The sequence below is a fragment of the Mytilus edulis genome, chromosome 8 (genome assembly GCF_963676685.1).
Source record: "Mytilus edulis chromosome 8, xbMytEdul2.2, whole genome shotgun sequence".
Lineage (NCBI taxonomy): Eukaryota > Metazoa > Mollusca > Bivalvia > Mytilida > Mytilidae > Mytilus > Mytilus edulis.
The window spans coordinates 36,415,533-36,437,221 of record NC_092351.1 but is presented as its reverse complement, the minus strand read 5'-3'; the positions used below and the strand labels follow the sequence as shown (position 1 = coordinate 36,437,221).

Sequence of the window (21,689 nt, the reverse complement as noted above, 5' to 3'; positions counted from 1 at the left end):
TTATTATTTCAGACACGACCAGTGGCAATTATTGCATACGATTAACGTTTGAAAGTATAATCTAGTGGGAATGTCGCATAATAGATTTTGAGTACACTGTGAATTGAAAACAGCTTTAAAAATCGTCGAAGGATCTTTTCTTTTCTTTAGTTGTTATTTAATGTATAGAATCGTTTTTTCTCTTCATCAAGATCCAGCACCATTTGTTGGAATAAGAACATAAGGTAATTGAATTGTAAAAAAATTACTGACATTAATAAATCATCAAAGGGGTGTAAACAGGGAAACAAATTATGGTTGAAAAACTATTTTGGTATGGTATGATTAAAAAAAATTTTGACTATTGATTCTGTTTAAAAAATAGTTCATTATTCCTACACTAATTAATTTTCTTTCCAGAAGAGATATTGAACAGAAAAGTGAGGAAAAGAGACAACTAGAAAAAAGCATTCAACATTTGAAAAAAAGAACTAAAGGAAACTCAGCTGACATTAAAGTACGTAATCATAGTGTGTGTGCCCTTGATTACATTAGCTGTATTTGGCATAACTTTTAGGAATTTTGGTCCTTAATGCTCTTCAACTTCGTTTTTTATTTTGGCCTTTTTAAACTTTTTTGATTCGAGCGTCACTGATGAGTCTTTTGTAGACGAAACGCGCGTCTGGCGTATGTACAAAATTTAGTCCTGGTATCTATGATGAGTTTATTTAAAACTTCATAACAATTTTTCAAAACAGTTCAAAACTCTTAAATCTTACAAAAATAAGCTTCATAAAGTTGTAAATGATTTTATTTAATTTTGATGGATAACTTTGGAGTTTCAATTTTTTTCAAAAGTCTCAAACAGTTGTGTTCTTACATGAAGATATAGCGAAACAAGCAATGTTTCAATTTTAAGTTTTAAAAATTCAATGAAGATATCATTGAAAAAAATGCATATGACTGACTTAATTTTCTGGATTGACCATTCTCAGGAAGCCTGGTTGCTATTATTGTTCAGTTGCTAATATTTTTTGCATTTCTAAACAAAACGCGTAAAAAGATATAACTTTTTCATGTAAGAAAAATAGAAATAAATCGAGATACATTGTAACTATGACGTAAGCACTCTGTGTCTTTTTAATATCACAAAAACATGTTCTCATACTGATTAACGTATACTATTCACAGCTGGACGTTAAACATCAATATGCATTATTGACTTGAGCTATGGCTGCATCAATTTGTTATTGTAACTTCAAGTTTCGAAATATTTATCGTGGTGTTCGGTGGTATCTGCTGTTTGGTTGGGTTATTGTCTCTTTGACACATTTCCAATTTCCATTCTCAAATTGATGTTTCAAGATTATGGTTTTAGTACATTACTCCGTCGAAAAAAAAACATTTCAAAAGACAAATACATTGTGCATTATTTTATTTGCAGTAAATTATATTTTACTTATTTAACATGCATCATAGTAGATTTTCAAATTTCTTTTTGTTTAAAAGGGGTTAATATTTTTGTTTTTCAGCAACTGATGTTCGTTTATCTTATATAGTTAGAAATAGTAATCCATATCAACTTCTTTGTTTTATATTAATATATATATCTTGTATGAGAAGGAATATCTAAATTAATGTACCGGAGTACTCGATCAGTCAATTGTGTAGAAAAACGTTTTATAATACTTTCAGTATTGGTTTCTTTCTCGAAGATGTTTGTTTGTGTTGTATTAACATTAACGGTACCAATTTTTCTGCACCAGATGCGCATTTCGACAAATAATGTCTCTTCAGTGATGCTCGTGGCCAAAATATGTAAACTCCAAAGCTTATATAAAAGATGTAGAGCTATAATCCAAAAGTTTCAAAAAGTATAGCCAAATCCGTGAAAGGAATCAGAGCTTTGTATGAGGGAGATCCATTCCTTATTTTATAATAGTTTTTAACATTTTGTAACAGCAAATTTAATGACACAAAAAATCCGTATTTTCATAATTGTTTGATTATTCTGCGTAGTCTTTATAGTTTTCTCTTAGATTAGAGTCAATTTCCTAATGCATGTTGAGTAAGAGCTTGGTTGGCTTGCTTTGTTTGTATTCATGTTTGCGCAAGCATTTCAATTAAGGTGGACATCTGCAAGCAATATGAGTTTATTTATATTATTTTTAGATTTCAATCTTAATTACAATGCTTGAGCAAACATGAATAAAAACAAAGCAAGCAAATCAAGCAAGTCAATAAATTATTTTGCCTAACACCTACATTAGGAAATTGGCTTTTAGCGTGTTAAATATTTTGGGTTGTCTTATACAATTGACGATATTAGCCGCCATATATTTTGTTTAATCATGAAAGAGGGGCGAAAGATACCAGAGGAACAGTCAAACTCATAAATCGAAAATGAAAAAGACAAAAAGAAAAGTAATAGTACACATGAAACAACATAGAAAACTAAAGACTGAGCAACACGAACCCCACCAAAAACTGGGGGTGATCTCAGGTGCTCCGGAAGGGTGAGCAGATCCTGCTCACCATGCGGTATCCATTGTGTTGTTATAACAAACCAGGGAGATAGTCTTAATCTGTAGGTCACATTCATGAAAAGGGAAGTGGATTGTAGTTACGACGTAAGAAACATATCCGATATCATCTGCTGTAGAACGGTTATTACGTCATAACGGTCAACAAATTTGTGATGGCAAAATTTTAGGGCATGTATGAATATAAAGTACTATGGTGTGCATTCCAGGATAGTATCATTAGACAAAGAAGAGATGGATAAATCAATTCAAGATATATTAAGACTTTGGTCAGACGAATCTGATAATATAACCAAACGCATGGACCAATTTAAAACGACGACGGACATGATCGAGTTTTTAAAGAACAAGATTGATCAATTAAAAGGCTTGTAAGTGTAGATACATTGTAATGTAAGCAAAACCTCCAGTATAATCTCTTTATATAAACCATACGTGGTATGCTAAACATTTTTCATTGGGAAGTGTAATGACTCCCAAAAAGTAATGAATTTATTAAGTCCATCTAGTGTCTCCGCAGGGAACGTAAATAGTTCTATTGCTGATGAATGTTTTGGACTGAATAACATTTATATTACATTTTTGTTTAAATGATAGGTTTATATATATTTGTCTTACCTCGTATATACAAATACACGGATAAGTTTATGGGGATATTATTGGTTAAAGGACTACACGTGGTATAGGGTTTCTTAAAATATAGGGTTAGTAAACCTGTAGACTTAGTTACCATATGGGGTTACAGCTACTAAACCACTCAACGTTCCCTCTTATATTTAAATACGGAACGAACACGGAACGAACACGCGAATGGAATGAAATGAGAACGAACGAGTTAAATCAGTCAGAATCGTGTATCTCCACTCATTTCGTTTATTAAACATGTTAAAGTCAACTCGTGTTTTTCCGCTCAAAGTCATGTGTGAACGAAACGAACGAAACGATCAATACATTCCGTGTAAACAAACATTGTTTCGTTCAGAAACGATACTATTTCATCTGATTGGTTGTTTGGCGATTATGCTAGTTTTCAAATTTCCAAATGAAACGAATAAATATACCAAAGTTAATCGGTATAGTGTACTACTCATTGTTTATTTATGAATAGAATTCATTACATTACTTCGATATTGCATTTAAAAATAAAAATGATAGCTCTGAAATGAATAGATAAATAGTAAAATAGAAAAAAATATTTAAATTATGAAAGGCAAACAAAATCAATTTAAATATCAAAAAACCTTCTCTTCTTAAAAAAATAGGATGGAAACATTCTTTATTTTATTATTCATATTTATTATTAAAGTTGTCATTTTTTTCTACTTATTTTCATATAAGTTAGTGAGATGTACATCGTAAAAGACGTGAACATTTAAGGAGTATCTCAGAAACATAATTTAGTGGCAGTCGCTATCCCTGGTTAAAATAAATAGAATATATTATATTATGCTTTCAAAACATGTGTGTGTGTCAATCTTTTTCGTTATCCACGTCAAACTATTTGCATAGTTTTCTTTATTAAAGAAATGAACGACCCTATTCGTGTTTGTAAATTTTAAAACTAACGCCCATCAAGTTTTTCCAAAAAATAGATACAAATATTCTTATTGCGTTTCACGGAGGGAAAACATTTTTTTCGATGCCTTTAGTGTAATCATTTCCCGTCTTTTACATTAGCGTATGATCCGTATATTTAACCTTTTTCAAAATAACCTAGTACTTCCAAAGTCAGTCAATTTATCTGTAAGTGCACGCATGTACAGTGTATTTGTTTTTATTTTTTATTCAAGTGCAAACACTAGCTAGTAATGATTGGTTGTTCGTTTCTTGAAGTCAAGTGGCACATATATCATGAATGTTCAGGACGAATTACGCTCACAAATATACTTACATAATGTAGCAAGAATATTCAGTGAAGAATATAATCATTTATAATATTGTGTTTTCTTTTTACCTATTAAATGACTCAACACAATTAAACGGTTGATTTAATTAGAAAATATATCTAACGCACATAAAAAAAAGACGTTTATAAAATACAGAAAATCAACTAGAAATAAGAGAAGGGAATCATTCTAAAAGTTATTGAAAAAGAAATAAAACTGCCTTGAATATCTAAAAATATATATATATAATTATATATGCAAATATTGGAAATGTCTTGAAAAGTAGAATAAAGACCAAATATTAAAAACAATATATTGTTAAGAAATATTTAAAACATATTTGTTTTTATGTTAAATGTGAGTAAGTGACCATTGGCTTGGAAATAGAAATATGATAAATAAACTTTTTGAACTTTTACATTTATAATATCACTCTTTATTTTTGCCTTTTTTTTTTGCGTTCTTCGAAGATTGCAAATACAAAGCTTTGATCGGAATCTCGCTAATTGATAACAGTTTCCAGAATAACTTCATACATGTAACACCTTTTTATTACTCGTCCATATAATTTACATGTTGATTTTTAGCATCCGTCTATCACACCTTCACTCTTTGAAGTTTCACATCTGGGTTGAAAAATAACAAGTCGTTATCTATTTCACAATCGGGAACTTTTCTGTTGTTTGAAATGTCAAAATAAAATCGTGATAATGTAACAGTTTAATCACGTTTATTATCGATGATTTACGATTTTGTTTAGTAATAAATCAGAAAATTGCTAATTGTTGTACACTTGTTTCAGATAGATTTAATCGTTGGCAAAATTGTTATAGCAAACTTATTAATTGCCTAAATTTTAATGTTTATTTATAATTTTTGGATTAAGCTTGATGTCCAAGGTCACTGAACTAGTACATATTTTTGTTTAGAGGCAAACTTAAGCACGTGTCCGGGTGAGGGATTTTCTCTATGTGCTGAAGACCCATTGGTGGCTTCCGGCTGTTTGCGACTCTTTAGTCGGGTTGTTGTCTCTTTGACACATTCCTCATTTCAATTCTCAATTTTACGTCATGCTAAGTCGGAAATCCAGGATAATTCAAGGATAGTCTTATTAAATACAAGTATCTATGATGAAATTAGAAAATATTCATGGGCGGATCCAGCATTTTTTTAAAAAGTGGGTTCCAACTCAGGATAAATTGAAGCACATTCAAAGGCATTGATTGTAAAAAAGTTGGTCCTAACCCCGTAACCCCTACTGAATAAAAATTGAACGACACCGTTATGACTTACGACACACAGGTACTTATTCAAAATTGATATTAAAACATAAAACTTCGAAAAAATACTTATAATAGCAACAAATTAGCATATATTCTTTTTATTTTATAATGTATGATAGCTTTGTGAATTGCTTTTTAGCTTATTTTGTTACGTTTTCTTAACGTACAGTGGCAAGTATTTCACTTATATTCCGGACGAAAAAGTAGTTATAACGAAAAAATACAATACTAAAATGTGTTCATCAAAATAGAATAAGAATTTTGACAGCTACTAAACAATAAAGAAATAGCATACATTTTGAGAGAATAATATTCGCCTACGATAAAAAAAAAAATCCTTTACTGTAACGTAGTATATACAGAAGGACAAAATACATTGAAAGATGGTACACTCCTACATCCTTATATTCTTGCATTACTATACAATGTTGTAACTTTTAAAGGATTAAATTAAAAGCAGGAGGTATCGTTTTTTTTTTTTTTTTTTTTTTTTTTTTTTTTTTTTTTTTTTTTTTGGCATAAACAAATATTGCAGTGTGTTTCGTTTTGTTCCCCTCGGTGAAATTATAATATTTGCACGCCCTCACCTAGATCTAGATCTGAAATTAGTTGTTATGTTAAAATAGACAATTATTTACCTTAAGCGATGTATTATTGTTGAACATTCGAGATTTGTTTTTTTTCAACCCGTCTTCAGCTGAATTTGTGATTTTAATATTACTATGCGGGACGCAAGGGATTTCAAATCGAAAATAAATGCAAAAAAATGTGAAGTTTTGTGTCTTTCAAAACACGAACGAAATACAGAATTAAACGCAGGATAAAGACAATAACTGTTTAGTGTCATTAAATGTTAAGCTGTATTTGTACTCGGCTCGAAACAGGAGTATTAGCTCGCTAAAGCTCGCATTACACCGGTGTCTTAGCCTCGTACACATACAGCTGATATTTAAAGACACTAACAAGTTATTGTCTATATGTTTCCTATGTTTTAAGAATTTATGCATACGGGTTAATAATTTTATTCTCCTCAAAAACATTTTTGTAAAAAAACATCAATGGTGTGCATTTTAACCAAAAACTGAATAATTCGCGTCTGAAACAGAAATTAAAACAAAGCTATCAAATCAAATTGGTATTATGGGTAATATGAGAACACAAAGGGTGCCACATGTGGAACAGGATTTGCTTTCCCTTCAGGAAGTTTTTGGTGGGGTTTGTGTTGCTCAGTCCTTGTTTCCGATGTTGTGTTCTGTGAACTATTTTTTGTCTGTCTATTTATTTCTTTTTTATCCATGGCGATGTCAGTTTATTTTCGATTTGTGAGTTTGAATGTCCCTCTGATATCTGCCATCTTTTGCCCCTATTTTTAAGCGCAATATTTCCACGATGAATAAATTGGGGTTCTAATGATGTACTGGTTGGTTGTTGTTTTTTGTTTGTTCTTTTTTTCGGGGGGGTACATGTATATATCTTATATGCAGTATAGTGATTACTAAAAAGCTGTATGTTTAGTAAAACGGCGAAGACGAAATCATGTACTTTTTAAGTAAGTTACTCACGTGCATGCGATAACTTAACAAAGGTTAATTAAGGCCATTTATTCTAAAAATGATCCTAGTAAGATCAGTTGCACATTTAACGGCGCATATCTAATCTAAAAATCCGAGCTATTAAATCACGCGATACTTCCCGAAAGTTCACTTAATTGTTGAGGATTACGATTGATAAGCAGTGACCATGCAGACATGGACAAACACTCTCCCGGTTAAGTGTTTAAGTTCACATGAACAAGCAATATGATAATCATTTAAATAAAAGAAATAAAAATTATATTGACAAGACAACGTTATTTACAAAAATGTACAATGACACATTAAACGATTTTAAACGGACTACGGCTGTGTTTTAGGTTGCAGTAACTTATTTACGATCTCAAATGCTCCTGGCTTTAATTGTACCATTACAGCTAATTTCCTAATGCTTGTAGAGTAAAACTTCAATTGGCTTGCATGCTTTGTTTGTATTAACGTTAGTTTAAGCACTATTATAAAGATCGACTTCTGCAAACAATATAGACAGGCATTATTAAAACAAGTATATGTTATATTAAAATTTGATTGACAGTTATCCAATTTCCAATTGTCAATATACAAACATTTTAGCAATCAAACTTACCAAAGTCTTACCCTGCATGAATAAAGAAATTAGCTGTAATTGTCACGAAGAAGTACTTGTATTCACGCTAAGGTTGTCCACTTTTCTACTTACAGTTACTGTAACTAGGCGACCATTTGATTAGTTAATAGATAATGAACTATGAATAATGGATGTACTTCAGCGTGGTTCAATTCTTGTACACAACTATTTCCTGCATTTTGTGTTGTCGATAATTCCGTTTCATCAATCAGGCCTTGGACCGAATAATTTATTAGTTCCTACTAGTATATTATATTATAATTAAAAGTTCGGTTATATGATACTAAACCTAACTGAAGGCACGGAATCCCTTCGCATATAAGAAAAAAATATTTAAGAAAAACTGCGAATTGATACAGGAACAGAACTGAAATGAAATGTTTCTCTGATGTTTAGGTTGTTTTTTCTTTTTAACAAAATATTTCTGTTTTCGCAAAAAATGAAATTGACACTCATCGATGTAGCGCAGTAAGCAAAAGAAAGCAATCGACAGATTGATGCTTTCTTTAACCATTTCATTCATAAACACAACTGTTATAAAGTCTTTACAGCAACAGGATTACTTATTTCCTGGTTTGAATTGTTTTGTTTCGGAACCTTCTTAGAGCTTACTATTCGGTATGGATTTTCTATAGGTTACTTATGGTTGCTTTCATCTGTCATATACTCTGGTTAATAGTTGTCTAGTCTGCAAACATACCAAATATTTTTTTATGTTATTCTCTGTATAAACGATCAAGCTATTCATTCTGAGTATATAAAATAAACGAATATTAATTATATGTCACTTTGATGTACCCTTGTAATTTTCGCGGGATTGAAACTCAAACGTGCATAGAATTTTGAGACGGTGACCTTTAATAATTCCATCTATACAAACTGGACCCCTGTTGTGTTCACCTCGAAGTGCAAAGCTACATGTATAGCTGGAACGACCAGTTTAACATCTATAAGTCATTTTGTCTCTGGTGGATATTTATTTCTTGCGAAACATATCTTTTTATTCGTTTTCTCGTCCTTAATACGCTATAACTATTTGTTATCATAAGTTCCGAACACTGACCAGTCGATAAAATGCAACTGTACTATTTGTCTAAGGTTTTACACGAATTTGCAACGAAGCATATTGTATAATATTCATTGAATATTCTTTTCTTAGTATAATTGAGATTTATTTTTATCCCGGTTTAATGTTAATATTTCTTATAAAATGTGATACATATGAATTAACGAAAATTCATAACTCTAACTACATTTTTGGGACTTTGCACTTTACACTAAATATGACTTTTTGTCCTTACTGACACTAAAGTACAATTTTGTAGATGATTTGTTGTAAAATTTCACATTACTTTAAGTCATGAGTGCAATTGATTAGGAAAGGAACATTCTATGTCGTGCATAAACGGAATAGAACACGGAAAACAATATTCTTTATACAACATGTATATATCTGGAAAAATTTCTTTGTTTCAAAAGAGTTTTGATTCAATATTTGAAGGTACTTTTTTATTGCAAATTTTAAGACAAAGCTGATATATCTACACTATATTATTTATGGTTTTCTAAAATGCTCTCATCGGCAACGTTTAGGGCTGAATATTAATTTCTAGTTTATGGAAATTTGTAAAAAGATCACAAGTTTTTAGAAATATCATCATAATCTATAATTTACCCCCCCCCCCCAAAAAAAAAAAACCCCATTGATGATGATGATGGAAGTTTTCAAAGACCGTGACTGGCTATACAGCCCTTAGATATATGTAGGAAGATGTGGTGTGAGTGCCAATGAGACAACTCTCCATCCAAATAACAATTTAAAAAAAGTAAACCATTATAGGTCAAAGTACGGCCTTCAACACGGAGCCTTGGTTCACACCGAACAACAAGCTATAAAGGGCCTCAAAATTACTAGTGTCAAACTTACATACATGTATCTATAAGTATGCTATGCTTATTCAAATTAATTTTAAACGTACGTGACTGTTTTTATTAACGGTTTCACTAACTGAAAAAGCAACTGTCAATGAATGAATCGACAACTTGTAATGTTTTTTTTTTTTTTTGCACAACACATATATAAAAAAAGAAGATGTGGTATGATTGCAATGCGATAACTCTCCACAAGAGATCAAATGACACAGAAATTTTAACAAATGTATATATAAAGGTCACCGTACGGCCTTCGACTGTGAGAAAGGCCCATACCGCATTGTCACTCCCTGTGATTATTTTCTTGTGATTTTTATTCTTGTGGCTTTTTTTTCCGGTGACTTTATTTTCTAGGGACTTTGTGACCTTTTTCCCGGGACTTTTTTCCTGTGACTCTTTTTTTCGTTTATCATTCTCTTAATAGGTATCACGTTATAACTACACTGTTATTGTCAGATTAGCTGAACGCGTAAACATTTCAAATAAAGGAAATAAAAATACTGAATTATATTTCTGAACAAATTTTAAACACCTAAAAAAAATCAAGATCAATGTAAATATATAAATATCTTTATTAGTCTCATTTGCTAAAAATAACAAAAATAAAAGTTCCATTTAATGATTGGCAGTAGAATAATTATCTGTTAAACAACTAAGCTAAGTGTGAAATGTCTCGCAAGTTTTCAAAAGATGTCCTGCAGAGTACGCCCGCTGGTTATTTGGATTGATTAAAAAATGTATGAAATCCTCGAAAACGTTGTCACCACTTTAATTAATACACATCTGTTGCAATAAAATGTCTTTTTAGCTTTACAGAAATATGTTATTGTCAATAGTCCACTAAACTTAAACACAAGGCTGCATATACATGTTTCATATGCATGATATTTCATTGTATTTATGATATGCAAATACAAAAAATATTTTCCTATAATACTAAGATCACAGTAGCTGTATTAAAAAAAAATATAAATCTAGCATGTTAAGTCAAATTAAATGAAACACAGACTTACTGAAATATTGTCCCTATGTTTTAAGCAATCGTAGATACATTTTATTCAGCATTTACTTTTAATCATTTAAAATAGAAAGAAGACTATTTACAAACTACCGTACTACAATTTTCTACATTCGTTTTATTGTAAATTAGTTACATGTAGAAATTTTTGCAACTCGGTATATGCAGTAAGCCATGTGTAGAGTAAACTTTAATATAGGGATATTCTTAAACATCCTTTTTACAAAAAATAAATAATGAACCTGAGCCAGTGATTGTCGTTTTTTTTTTTAATGAAGAAAAATACATGTGATGATGTGATTATAAAATACGAAATTTATCTGTGAAACGAACCGAATTACCTTTTGTTTTAGAATGATATAATCGTTCACACACGCTGTAAACGTTCTAAAACGAAATGATAAGCTTCACAATTTACCGAATAACACGCTTGTTATAATGCTATGTCGTGTATAAACGGAATGGAACACGGAATGGAATGAACGAAATGAATGGAATGAATGACACGTAAACGGAATGAACGAAACACGCAAACGGAACGAATGAAAAACGGAGCGAAAACGGAAAAACGGGAAACTTGAGTGATTCAGTAGCTGCAGTAAGGAGTATCTTCCTTTTCAACACAAAACATATGGAACGTCACTTTTTAAAAACAACACGGTCTGTAAGCTTGAAATATATTCATGAATCACATTAAAAGTGGCTTTTGTTTCGTATATATACAAATGGAAGAAGGTTCTTAATACGAAGCATTTAGAATTTGATCATTTCAATAAGCCATTATTAGTCTGATTAACAAATATTAAGACAGTTGATAAGATGAATTATATAGAGTCAGTAAATTCCATGCTGGGATTCGAGAATCGGTCTCATCCATATGGAATTAAACTGACCCCATATTTGTCCTACTAGGTCACACACACACTATGTAATTTATAATATGGTAAAAGAGGTTATGATATGTAGTAAAACCAGGTTGGGAACACTACCTTATATGGAGTTACATGAATTTGTATACACATAGCAATTATATTTTTTTATTTACGTCTGGCGCATGTTTTACATGGGTTTTTCACCAATCCAATAATTTGGTAACAATGCACGATGGAATACTACGTGTTTACGATCAACTGAAAACACGTGTTCTTTTTATGCAGTAGAACACATTTTTAATACATTTTTAATGGATTGTTGTATTAACAATGTCGGGATTTTAAAAAAAATGTATGTCGCTGCAAGTACGTTAACAGAACTCCTTTTCTGCGCTAGATGCACATTTAACAAGTTTATACGCCAAACATTTCACTTTCAAACATAACGTATTTTTAAATATCAAAACGTCCATTTCTACAAAATGATGTAACATCATGGATATAGTTCTAGCCAAAACTTATGACAAATGTCTCATGTGCATTAAACGTGTTTATGAGTAAACCATAACCAAGTACGCTCGGGGCAACGGAAATGCGAAATAAAATACTCAGAACATCTAAATGCATTTTAGATTTGTTTCTTTTACTACATAATAAGTGTAGAAATTTGCTCACTAAAAGAGAAAGGGAAATGCAAATGTGTACAATGGAAAATGGACTTGAGGATAAAAAGTAAATGATTGTAGTATGTTATCTTGTGTTAGTGACCAAAAGCTCTGTCATACAAAGTTGTAAACTTTGTTATGATGGAAACATTTGTCATCCTTTCTTCACGGCAAAAATATATTTCATTCAGTTGTGACTCTATTAAAATATATATTTCTGTAAGTATAAAAGTTGAATTCGTTATAGAATGTTTCTATTCAAGAATTGGAGTTGAAATCTAAATAGATATAGGAAGATGTGGTACATTGTATGAGTGCCAATGAGACAACTCTCCATTCAATTAATAATTTATAAAAGTTAATGTACGGCCTTCATCACGGAGCCTTGGTTCACACCGAACAACAAGCTATAAAGGGCCCCAAAATTACTAGTGCCCTAACATTGAGAATGGAAATGGGGAATGTGTCAAAGGGACAACAACCCGACCATATAACAGACAACAGCAGAACTTCAATGCAACGAGAAATTCCCGCACCCGGAGGCGTCCTTCAGCTGGCCCCTTTATAAATATATATACTAGTTCAGTGATAACTAAACCATTCAAACGGGAAAACCAACGGTTTTATCTTTATAAAAAAAAAACGAGAAACGAGAAACACGTATAAAAAGTATATTATAAACCAAGACTTTCTTTCTTTAAAGATTTGTATAATTCAAAGATTCGTGTTTTCGATGTTTACTGTAGTGTAGAATATATGTGTTAAAATAATAAAGTCTAGCCTTTTATTGATTTTCTCTCCAATTTGAGTTGAAAACGTGTATTACTTTAGAGCTTCCATGAAAGATGCACCAGAAATTCTTCAATCGTTAAATCTGCTTCGAGAATCTGTAATGCAGCTTCAGTCAGCTGAAGATAGAGCACATGACAGAACAAGCATTGCAACTGATGCAAAGTCGGGACAAGCTGTTGTTGACTTTGTAATGAAGCATATACTTAAAATGAACGATAAACTGTAAGTTTGGTATAATTAATTTCTGATTATAAGTATGAATGAAAGGTCGCTAAAGTCATTGCAGTTGGGAGCCATGCTTCGCGTAAAGTGTTGGTTGTGACAATTAACCGTTGAATAAAATTTAACTGTATTTTTCATTATGTAAAGGATGAAGACCTCATTTTTACTGTTTTTGTTAAAACTGTTTGGAATTATGGGTCATCAATGATATTCGTTTTTTAAGTACTTTGTGTATTGAAAACTGTTTCCGGAGATTGTCGGAGGATCTCTCCTTTTGCGCCATTTTTGTTTATAATGTATAGAAAAAGGTTTTTAAAAACCAGAAAAAAACTAACCGATATAATTAGGGAAAGGAATATACTTTCCAAGTTAAAAAAAACCCCATTTGTTGTCTTGAAAAGTCTAGCTAATTTTAATGTATATTGACATCTTATCCATTTTCTGCACTGATTTTTGTCTTTTCTAGAAGAGACATAGAACACAAAGTGGGAGAAAACAAGCAGCTAGAACAAGACGCTCAACAGTTGAAAAGAGAACTCGAGGATAGGAAACTAGCATCAAGGTGAGTAATAATATAATGAATTGTTTTTCACCAATATAAAGAAAATAGACATAGGAAGATGTGGTATGAGTGCCAATGAGACAACTCTCCATCCAAATAACAATTTATAAAAGTAAACCATTATAGGTCGATGTACGGTATTCAACACGGCGCCTTGGCACAAACCGAACAACAAGCTATAAAGGGCCCCCAAATTACTAGTGTAAAACCATTCAAATGGGAAAACCAACGGACTAATCCATATAAAAAAAAACGAGAAACGAGAAACACGTATAAATTACATGAACATACGACAACTACTGTACATCAGATTCCTGACTTTTGGACAGGTGCAAACATTTTCAGCGGGATTAAACGTTTAAATGGTACCAAACCATCTCCCTTTTTCTGAAACAATAGTATAAACATCACAACATAGAAAAACACACGATAAAATATCAATTGGAAGGCTAAACTCGATCAAAAAACGTAAGTTAACACACTATGAACGAATAAATTTGATATGCAATACCTGAATGAAAAAATATTAGGGACAAACATTCAAGGCCAAAAAGCAAACACACAAGTCCAAACAAAGCCATGGCAAGACACCACCGCGAAATATTTAACAACCTTTAGAAAATCATCACTTTAAAAAAAAAACGGTTTCAAAATATATACAGTTAAATGAAAAATAACTTTGTCGTTTTAGGTGTATATAAAATCTTCTAATAAGGAATACCAAGAAAACACCAGTAACTAACCGTAGAATTAGTGAAAATGGATTTAAATTGAAAAATAACTTCTTGAATTGAAAGAAGGACAAATGTGTATAAAAACGGAAACACATTAAATTTTCGAGTTTAAAATTGTTCTTTTATAAAAGCAATTAAAAACCATGTTTATTCTATGAACATTGATTTTAATTACAATAATTCATTTTTTTCTAATTTATCGTTTCCTTTCTAAAAGAGACATTGAACAGAAAACAGGAGAAAACAAGAGACTAGAGCAAAACATCCACCAATTAAAAGATGAACTCGAGAAAAGCAAACTTGCATCAAGGTAAATAATTCTATCATGTATAGGTATGCCCTTTAAAATATAAGTATACTATTTAAAAAAGTACAATACTTTTAAAACTTAAAAATAGATTGATGGTTAAAAAAAAGATAGAAATGAAATTGTTTTTCGTCATTCTCAATTACCTTTCAATACTTCTCTAATGTTTATTAATTTTCTTTGTCTCATAAAATTGACGATATATACTGCCTCATATTTTGTTCAAGATTTTTTATTATATATTATTACATACACTATTATATTGTATTATGGTGTGCTTTCCAGTGAACTATCCGTCGAAAAGGAAATGGTTGATAGATCAATTGAAGATCTATTAATATTTTGGTCAGATGAATCTGATATTATAACCAAACCCATGGATCATGTTAAAACAACGATGGACAAGATCGAGTTTTTAAAGAACAAGATTGATCAATTACAAAGCTTGTAAGTATATATACTTTGCAATGTAGGCAAAACATTGAATATATTCTCGCTATTTAATCTAGATGTGGTATGTTAAACCAAGTTTCATTGGTCAGTGCAATGGTTGCGAAAAAGTTATATACACATGAATACAATCCAGTACCTAAACGGGTGACATAGTTGGATTGCTAATGAAAGTTTTGAAATGGATATAATTGATAGTACTTTTTTGTTCAAATAATAGCTATATATGAACAACAAATACACAGAACATTTTTAAAATGCATATTACTTTTGTATCATTTACTACATAATTCATATAGAAATTGCTCGCTGAAAAAGAAAAAGAAATAGAAATTTTAAGTAATTTTTCAAATGATGAAGTTGAAATCGTCCCTTTGTAAATTTTACGGACGCCATCACGAGTTGGTTGACCGTTATGGAATAACCTTGAACTTTCACAAATGATATCGGATATGTTTCTTACGTTGTAACTACAACCCCCTTCCCTTTCATGAATGTGACCTACCGAATTAGACTATTTACCGGATTTGTCATCACATAAGCAACACGACGGGTGACACATGTGGAGCAGGATCTGCTTACCCTTCCGGAGTACCTGAGATCACCCCTAGTTTTTGGTGGGGTTCGTGTTGTTTATTCTTTAGTTTTCTATGTTGTGTCATGTGCACTATTGTTTGTCTGTTTGTCTTTTTCATTTTTAACCATTGCGTTGTCAGTTAATTTTGAATTTATGAGATTGACTGTCCCTTTGGTATCTTTCGTCCTTCTTTTAATGTGTCGACTTGTATTAAGTGACAAGAAAGTCTGTCATACCAAGTTCAAAATTTAGTCATATTCGAAGCGATTTCTCTCATTTTGTCACGGCATAAATATCTTATGTATTGTTGACTGTCAAAATATATATCTGCTTGTTAATGTCATGAGAATAAGTATATGTGACGAATTGTATCAAAAGAGATGCCATATACATGTCTTAATTTGCTACTAATATTGAATACTGTTTAGTGTGTCACTGGAAGAAAAATACTTCAAAGCTATTGAATGTTTGAAGTGAAAAGTAATATATTTTGTAGAATGTTGAATTCTTTAAGTTTAGTATTCACTAACTAAATAGTAGATTAGCTGAATTATCTATTGTAAAGGATCCTATAAATTAATGTAAGATGCAGTCACAGAAAAAAATATATTATAAGTCCATATATATATGATGAAAACTCTAACACAATTTTCCATACGTTTCGGCCATTATGACCTCCTTCATTAGAATAAATTACAACATTCTGTTAAAATCATAAATGTTTTACTGCTATTTTTGTCATTTGTGTTTTTCATGTATCTTGTTTTAGAGTTTTCATGAAAGACAAAACAGAAATTCTTAGATCAATAAATTTGCTTAGAGATTCTGTTATGCAGCTTCAGTCCGATGATGATGTATCACACGAAAGAACAAACATTGCAACTGATGCCAAGTCAGGAAAAGCTGTTGTTGACTTTGTAATGAAGCATATATTTGGAATGAACGATAAGCTGTAAGTAAAGTATAACTAAAAAAACATGTATAAGTATTAATTTAAGATCGTTCAAGTTGAGAGCCATTCATTGCGTTAACTGTTGTGGTAGTTAAACTAATATCTTACTGAATTTATCAGAAAACTAATGATTTCCGACTTTTCGTGGAAAGACCTAATGCTTTTGGTCTGATTATTATGTTTTTATCTTCCCCCTGATTTTTTTCTTGCGTCGTATTATTGTTTGACAAATGACACTTTTATATTGTATATATGATATCGAACAGGTTATACGTTTTTGAAACTGGCCCTGTTTAACCGAACAAAATTCCTTGTAACAGTTATCTTCCCATACATTGTTTTTCTTGTTGCCACTACGCCTTCGCGACCGTAAACAAACCGACAAATGTATTTTACCAAAATTTCTCAGGAGTTTATTTTTGACCGAAGCATTCAAAAGACTCTGTGTGATAGGTATTTCCCCTTATGTATATACCCCTGATGTATTCCTATTTGTGTCATTTTTACCTATTATGTCTGTTTGTGTAGTTCACACATCTTTCTCAAATATAATTGAATTCGATGCGACTGTCTTACAAGTGAGAGGTTTAGCTAGCTATAAAACCAGGTTTCATTCACCACTTTTTATGTAAGAAAATGCCTGTACCAAGTTAGGAATATGACAGTTGTAATTCATTCCTTTTGATATGTTTGAGCTTTTGATTTTGCCATTTGATTAGAGATTTTCCGTTTTGAATTTCCCTCGGAGTTCTTTTTTTTAATGATATATATCATCTTCAATACGAACTATCACATACCTTTACGGTTTTCTATCAGATAATAACTTGTCGCATAATAAACTTTGTTTAAGTCTTCTGTATAAAAGGACAATTTGAAGTTGCTATTTCTGAAGTCAAAAGCAAACCACTATCTTCAGCATTTATTCTGTCGAGAATCGAATGCTTTTAGCTCTTTAAATGTCATATTCGTAAACATAGAACCCATCACAAATATTTAATTCGATTAGTGTAGCATATATAGGCGTCCGGTTCATTCAGTAGATCTTCAGTTGTTTCATTGGTTTCGTTGGTTTCATATATAACCGTCGGGAAGAGGCTTGTGTTATATCATCTCAAAGAATAAAAAGTATCGACACTGTAATGCTCTTCAAATTTGTACTTAACTATTTTGATCTGAGCGTCATTGATGAGTCGTATGTAGACGAAACGCGCGTCTGGCGTACTAAATTATAATCCTGGTACCTTTGGTAACTATTGGGAGCATGAAATAATTTACAGAGTAATTTAACGGAGGGAGACTGCATAGACACCAATACAAACAAACACAGTTTATGGAAGAAGCGATTCGATAAAAGTTTTTCTTATATCAACGAGCGATATTGTCTTATACCAACGAGTTGCATTGTGGGAAATTTCAGACGAATGTTAGCATTTGTACGAAGAAAGGCAGATTTCTCGGTATAAAGTAATGACTCTTTTCTTAAAACAGGGTGACATTTAACATGACATACGTCTGGTTTATAATTTTCATGAGTTATTTTATGTAATAACAAGCAAGGTGTATTTAAACGAGAAAATTGAATTATTGAATAAATGAAACATAAAGGCACGATTTATCATTTGTAGATGTACACTTTCTATAAATATCATGTAGCAAATTCAGTGGAATGCAATTGAGATGAATTCAATTGTTTGCCACGCCAAAATCACCTATAAGTCAACGATACTGCTATATTTTAAAATATCAATGCGATATTTGTCTTATATCATAGCGATGATTTTTTAATATCAAAAATTTATGAATGCGATACTTTTCTAATATAACTGCTATAGTTTTCTAATATAGAATTAATACGAAGACATGTCACAATGCATGTCAAGAAAACTGCAAATATAATTCACAAACTTAGATCATGACCAGTTCAATGTTTTAGGATCAACATCACTAAAATTTCGTAACTGTAACACAATTAATGCTAACATGAACTTATCATTCCGAAAATGTTGCTTGACCCTATTGATAGTTGAAAGTGTTAACAACCTGTTCAGTCTATTGTTTTCAATCACATTGTTTAACCAACTAACTAACATGTTTAACCCGCCACATTATTTATGTATGTGCCTTTCCCAAGTCAGGAGCCTGTAATTCAGTGGTTGTCGTTTGAATATGTGTTACATATTTGTTTTTCGTTCATTTTTCTTTTATATAATAAGGCCGTTATTTTCTCGTTTGAATTGTTTTACATTGTCTTATCGGGGCCTTTTATAGCTGACTATGCGGTATGGGCTTTGCTCATTGTTGAAGGCCGTACGGCGACCTGTAATTGTTAATGTCTGTGTTATTTTGGTATCTTGTGGACAGTTGTCTCATTGGCAATCTTACCACATCTTCTTTTTTATAATTCTATTTGAAGTGATGATGCAATGGCGGAATTTTAAAGCGGTTGCAAATACGTCTACCGACCTATTAGATTATAATTTACTGGTCACACTGCTATAGTCTACCCACCTTGGTAATATCGAAATAGACAAAAAATATCATTACTTAAAAGAAACATTCATTCAAATAATCCAATCCAATACAGCTCCAAATTACAATGAATATTCAAATGGTAAAATCAATAATCCAAACAAATTAAAATGTACAAATGCTGATGTCCCGCTCTTTGAAGATACCAACTGAGTAGCCTCAGACTATAAATTGGACAACTTCAGATACAACGAAAATCAAAAATCTTGTCAAACAGAAAATATATATATTATTAACATAGCAAAAGATATTGAGAAGGAAGACAGTTGCTTTTGGATATCAAAGACTTTTCCTCGTTGGTAAATCGATATCTCTATGAACATAATCAGCTCGCCGCGTGGACGCTCTTTTACATCGCGATGACCGTGAGGGTATTCCGATGTATTGTTGCCACAGAGATTTGACTTTCGTTTTTGACTAGTAACCGATCGTATAAATACGCGAACTTTTCTTAGTGCAAAATAACAATCCGTATCGCTTGTTATAAATTCATTTCTTCAATGAGTACTAAAAAAAATGTTTAGAACACAAATAAATAAGATATAAATGTCTTTTGACGTTAGAAATGTATATTCGTTCATTCGTTCATTGTGTATTAATTTACGTTTTTTGATTGAGTTAAGTCTGCCAATTGATATTTTATCGTGTGTTTTTCTATGTTGTGATGTTATGCTATTGTTTCAGAAAAAGGGAGAAGGTTTGAATCCATTTAAACGTTTAATCCCGCTGCAAATGTTTGCACCTGTTCAAAGTCAGGAATCTGATGTACAGTAGTTGTTGTTTGTTTATGTAATATATACGTGTTTCTCGTTTCTCTTTTTTTTTATATAGATTAGACCGTTGGTTTTCCCGTTAGTATGGTTTTACACTAGTAATTTTGGGGCCCTTTATAGCTTGTTGTTCGGTGTGAGCCAAGGCTCCGTGTTGAAGGCCGTACATTGACCTATAATCATGGTTTACTTTTTTTTTAAATTGTTATTTGGATTGAGAGTTGTCTCATTGGCACTCACACCACATCTTCCTATATCTATATATCTTTTCTATATTCATAAATTTAGATTGTTCAGTTGGAGGACTGGAAAGCAGTTATTTATAAGGGGAAATTTTAAAGATTTATAGATATAAGAAGATGGTGCATGAGTTCGAATGAGACAACTTTCCATCAAAGTAATAATTTGTTTAAAGTAAACCATTATAGATCAAAGTAGGTTCTTAAACACGGAGCCGTGGCTCATAGCGAACACCACGCTATATAGGAACAAGAACATTGCTAGTGTTAATCTATACAAACAGGAAAACCAACAGTCTAATTTAAAAAAAAAAGGAGATTCAAAGTACAGGTCAATCATTTTGATACTTAGCTATTTGATTATTTGATTACGGCATTGTTTATTTAACTCTTATTTGCTTAGATTTGCTTCCAAAACCAATTGAGAAATTTGTAAGATGTTACCAAAAACAATTTGAATTTAAGCAATGGTCTCAAAACTGCTTATTTACATACAATACTACTAAGAAGTAAAATTTAAAAAAAATACTGAACTCCGAGGAAATTTCAAATCAGAAAGTCCCTTATCAAATGGTATAATCAAATGATAAAACACACCAAACGAATGGATAACAACTGTCATATTTCTGACTCGGTACTGGCATTTTCAAATTTTGAAAATGGTGGATTGAACCTGGTTTTATAGCACTTCACCTCTCACGTGTATGACAGTCTCATCAAATTCTGTCATATTTACAAAGATGCGTGAACAAAACAGACATAATAGGTAAAATTGTCAAAATATGGGTACAACAGTCTAATATTAATACTAATCGGTACTAATATTGATAAAACAAAAACACCGCTATGATATTTTAAAAGTATCGCATTGGTATTTTAAATTATCGCATTGTTTATTTATGTATATAAGAAAAACACAGCACTTCAAATTTTACACTGACATAAACTTAAGCTTCTAACTAACTTCTACATGTATATTTAGACTCAATTTTTGTTTAATATTTGAACAATAAGTTTTCAAATTAGTATTTTCTTAATTTTTCGTTGCCGAAAACAACATTTTCCGCATGGAATGTCTGCATTTTTACAATTGATATTAGACAATATCGCTATGTGATATAAGAAAAGTTTTTATCGGTACGCTTCTTCCATAGACTGAAACATGTATATTGATCTTT

General features: G+C 31.4%; 2 protein-coding genes across 3 annotated transcripts in view; one reads left to right on the top strand and one right to left on the bottom strand.

The window, feature by feature from the left end:
* LOC139486786 (ragulator complex protein LAMTOR1-like) overlaps positions 1 to 21,689 on the bottom strand; it is a 513,831-nt gene that overhangs the window by 285,882 nt on the left and 206,260 nt on the right. The gene's annotated exons all lie outside the window — the stretch shown is intronic.
* Positions 444 to 21,689, top strand: part of LOC139484064 (CAP-Gly domain-containing linker protein 1-like) — a 25,260-nt gene continuing 4,014 nt past the window's right edge. Inside the window, exons 1-7 of the mRNA XM_071267786.1 lie at positions 444 to 496; positions 2,732 to 2,893; positions 13,209 to 13,391; positions 13,858 to 13,953; positions 14,905 to 14,997; positions 15,280 to 15,441; positions 16,791 to 16,973. Coding sequence (XP_071123887.1) covers positions 2,757 to 2,893; positions 13,209 to 13,391; positions 13,858 to 13,953; positions 14,905 to 14,997; positions 15,280 to 15,441; positions 16,791 to 16,973 — 854 coding nt within the window. The 5' untranslated portion in view covers positions 444 to 496; positions 2,732 to 2,756. The remainder of the gene's footprint in view (positions 497 to 2,731; positions 2,894 to 13,208; positions 13,392 to 13,857; positions 13,954 to 14,904; positions 14,998 to 15,279; positions 15,442 to 16,790; positions 16,974 to 21,689) is intronic.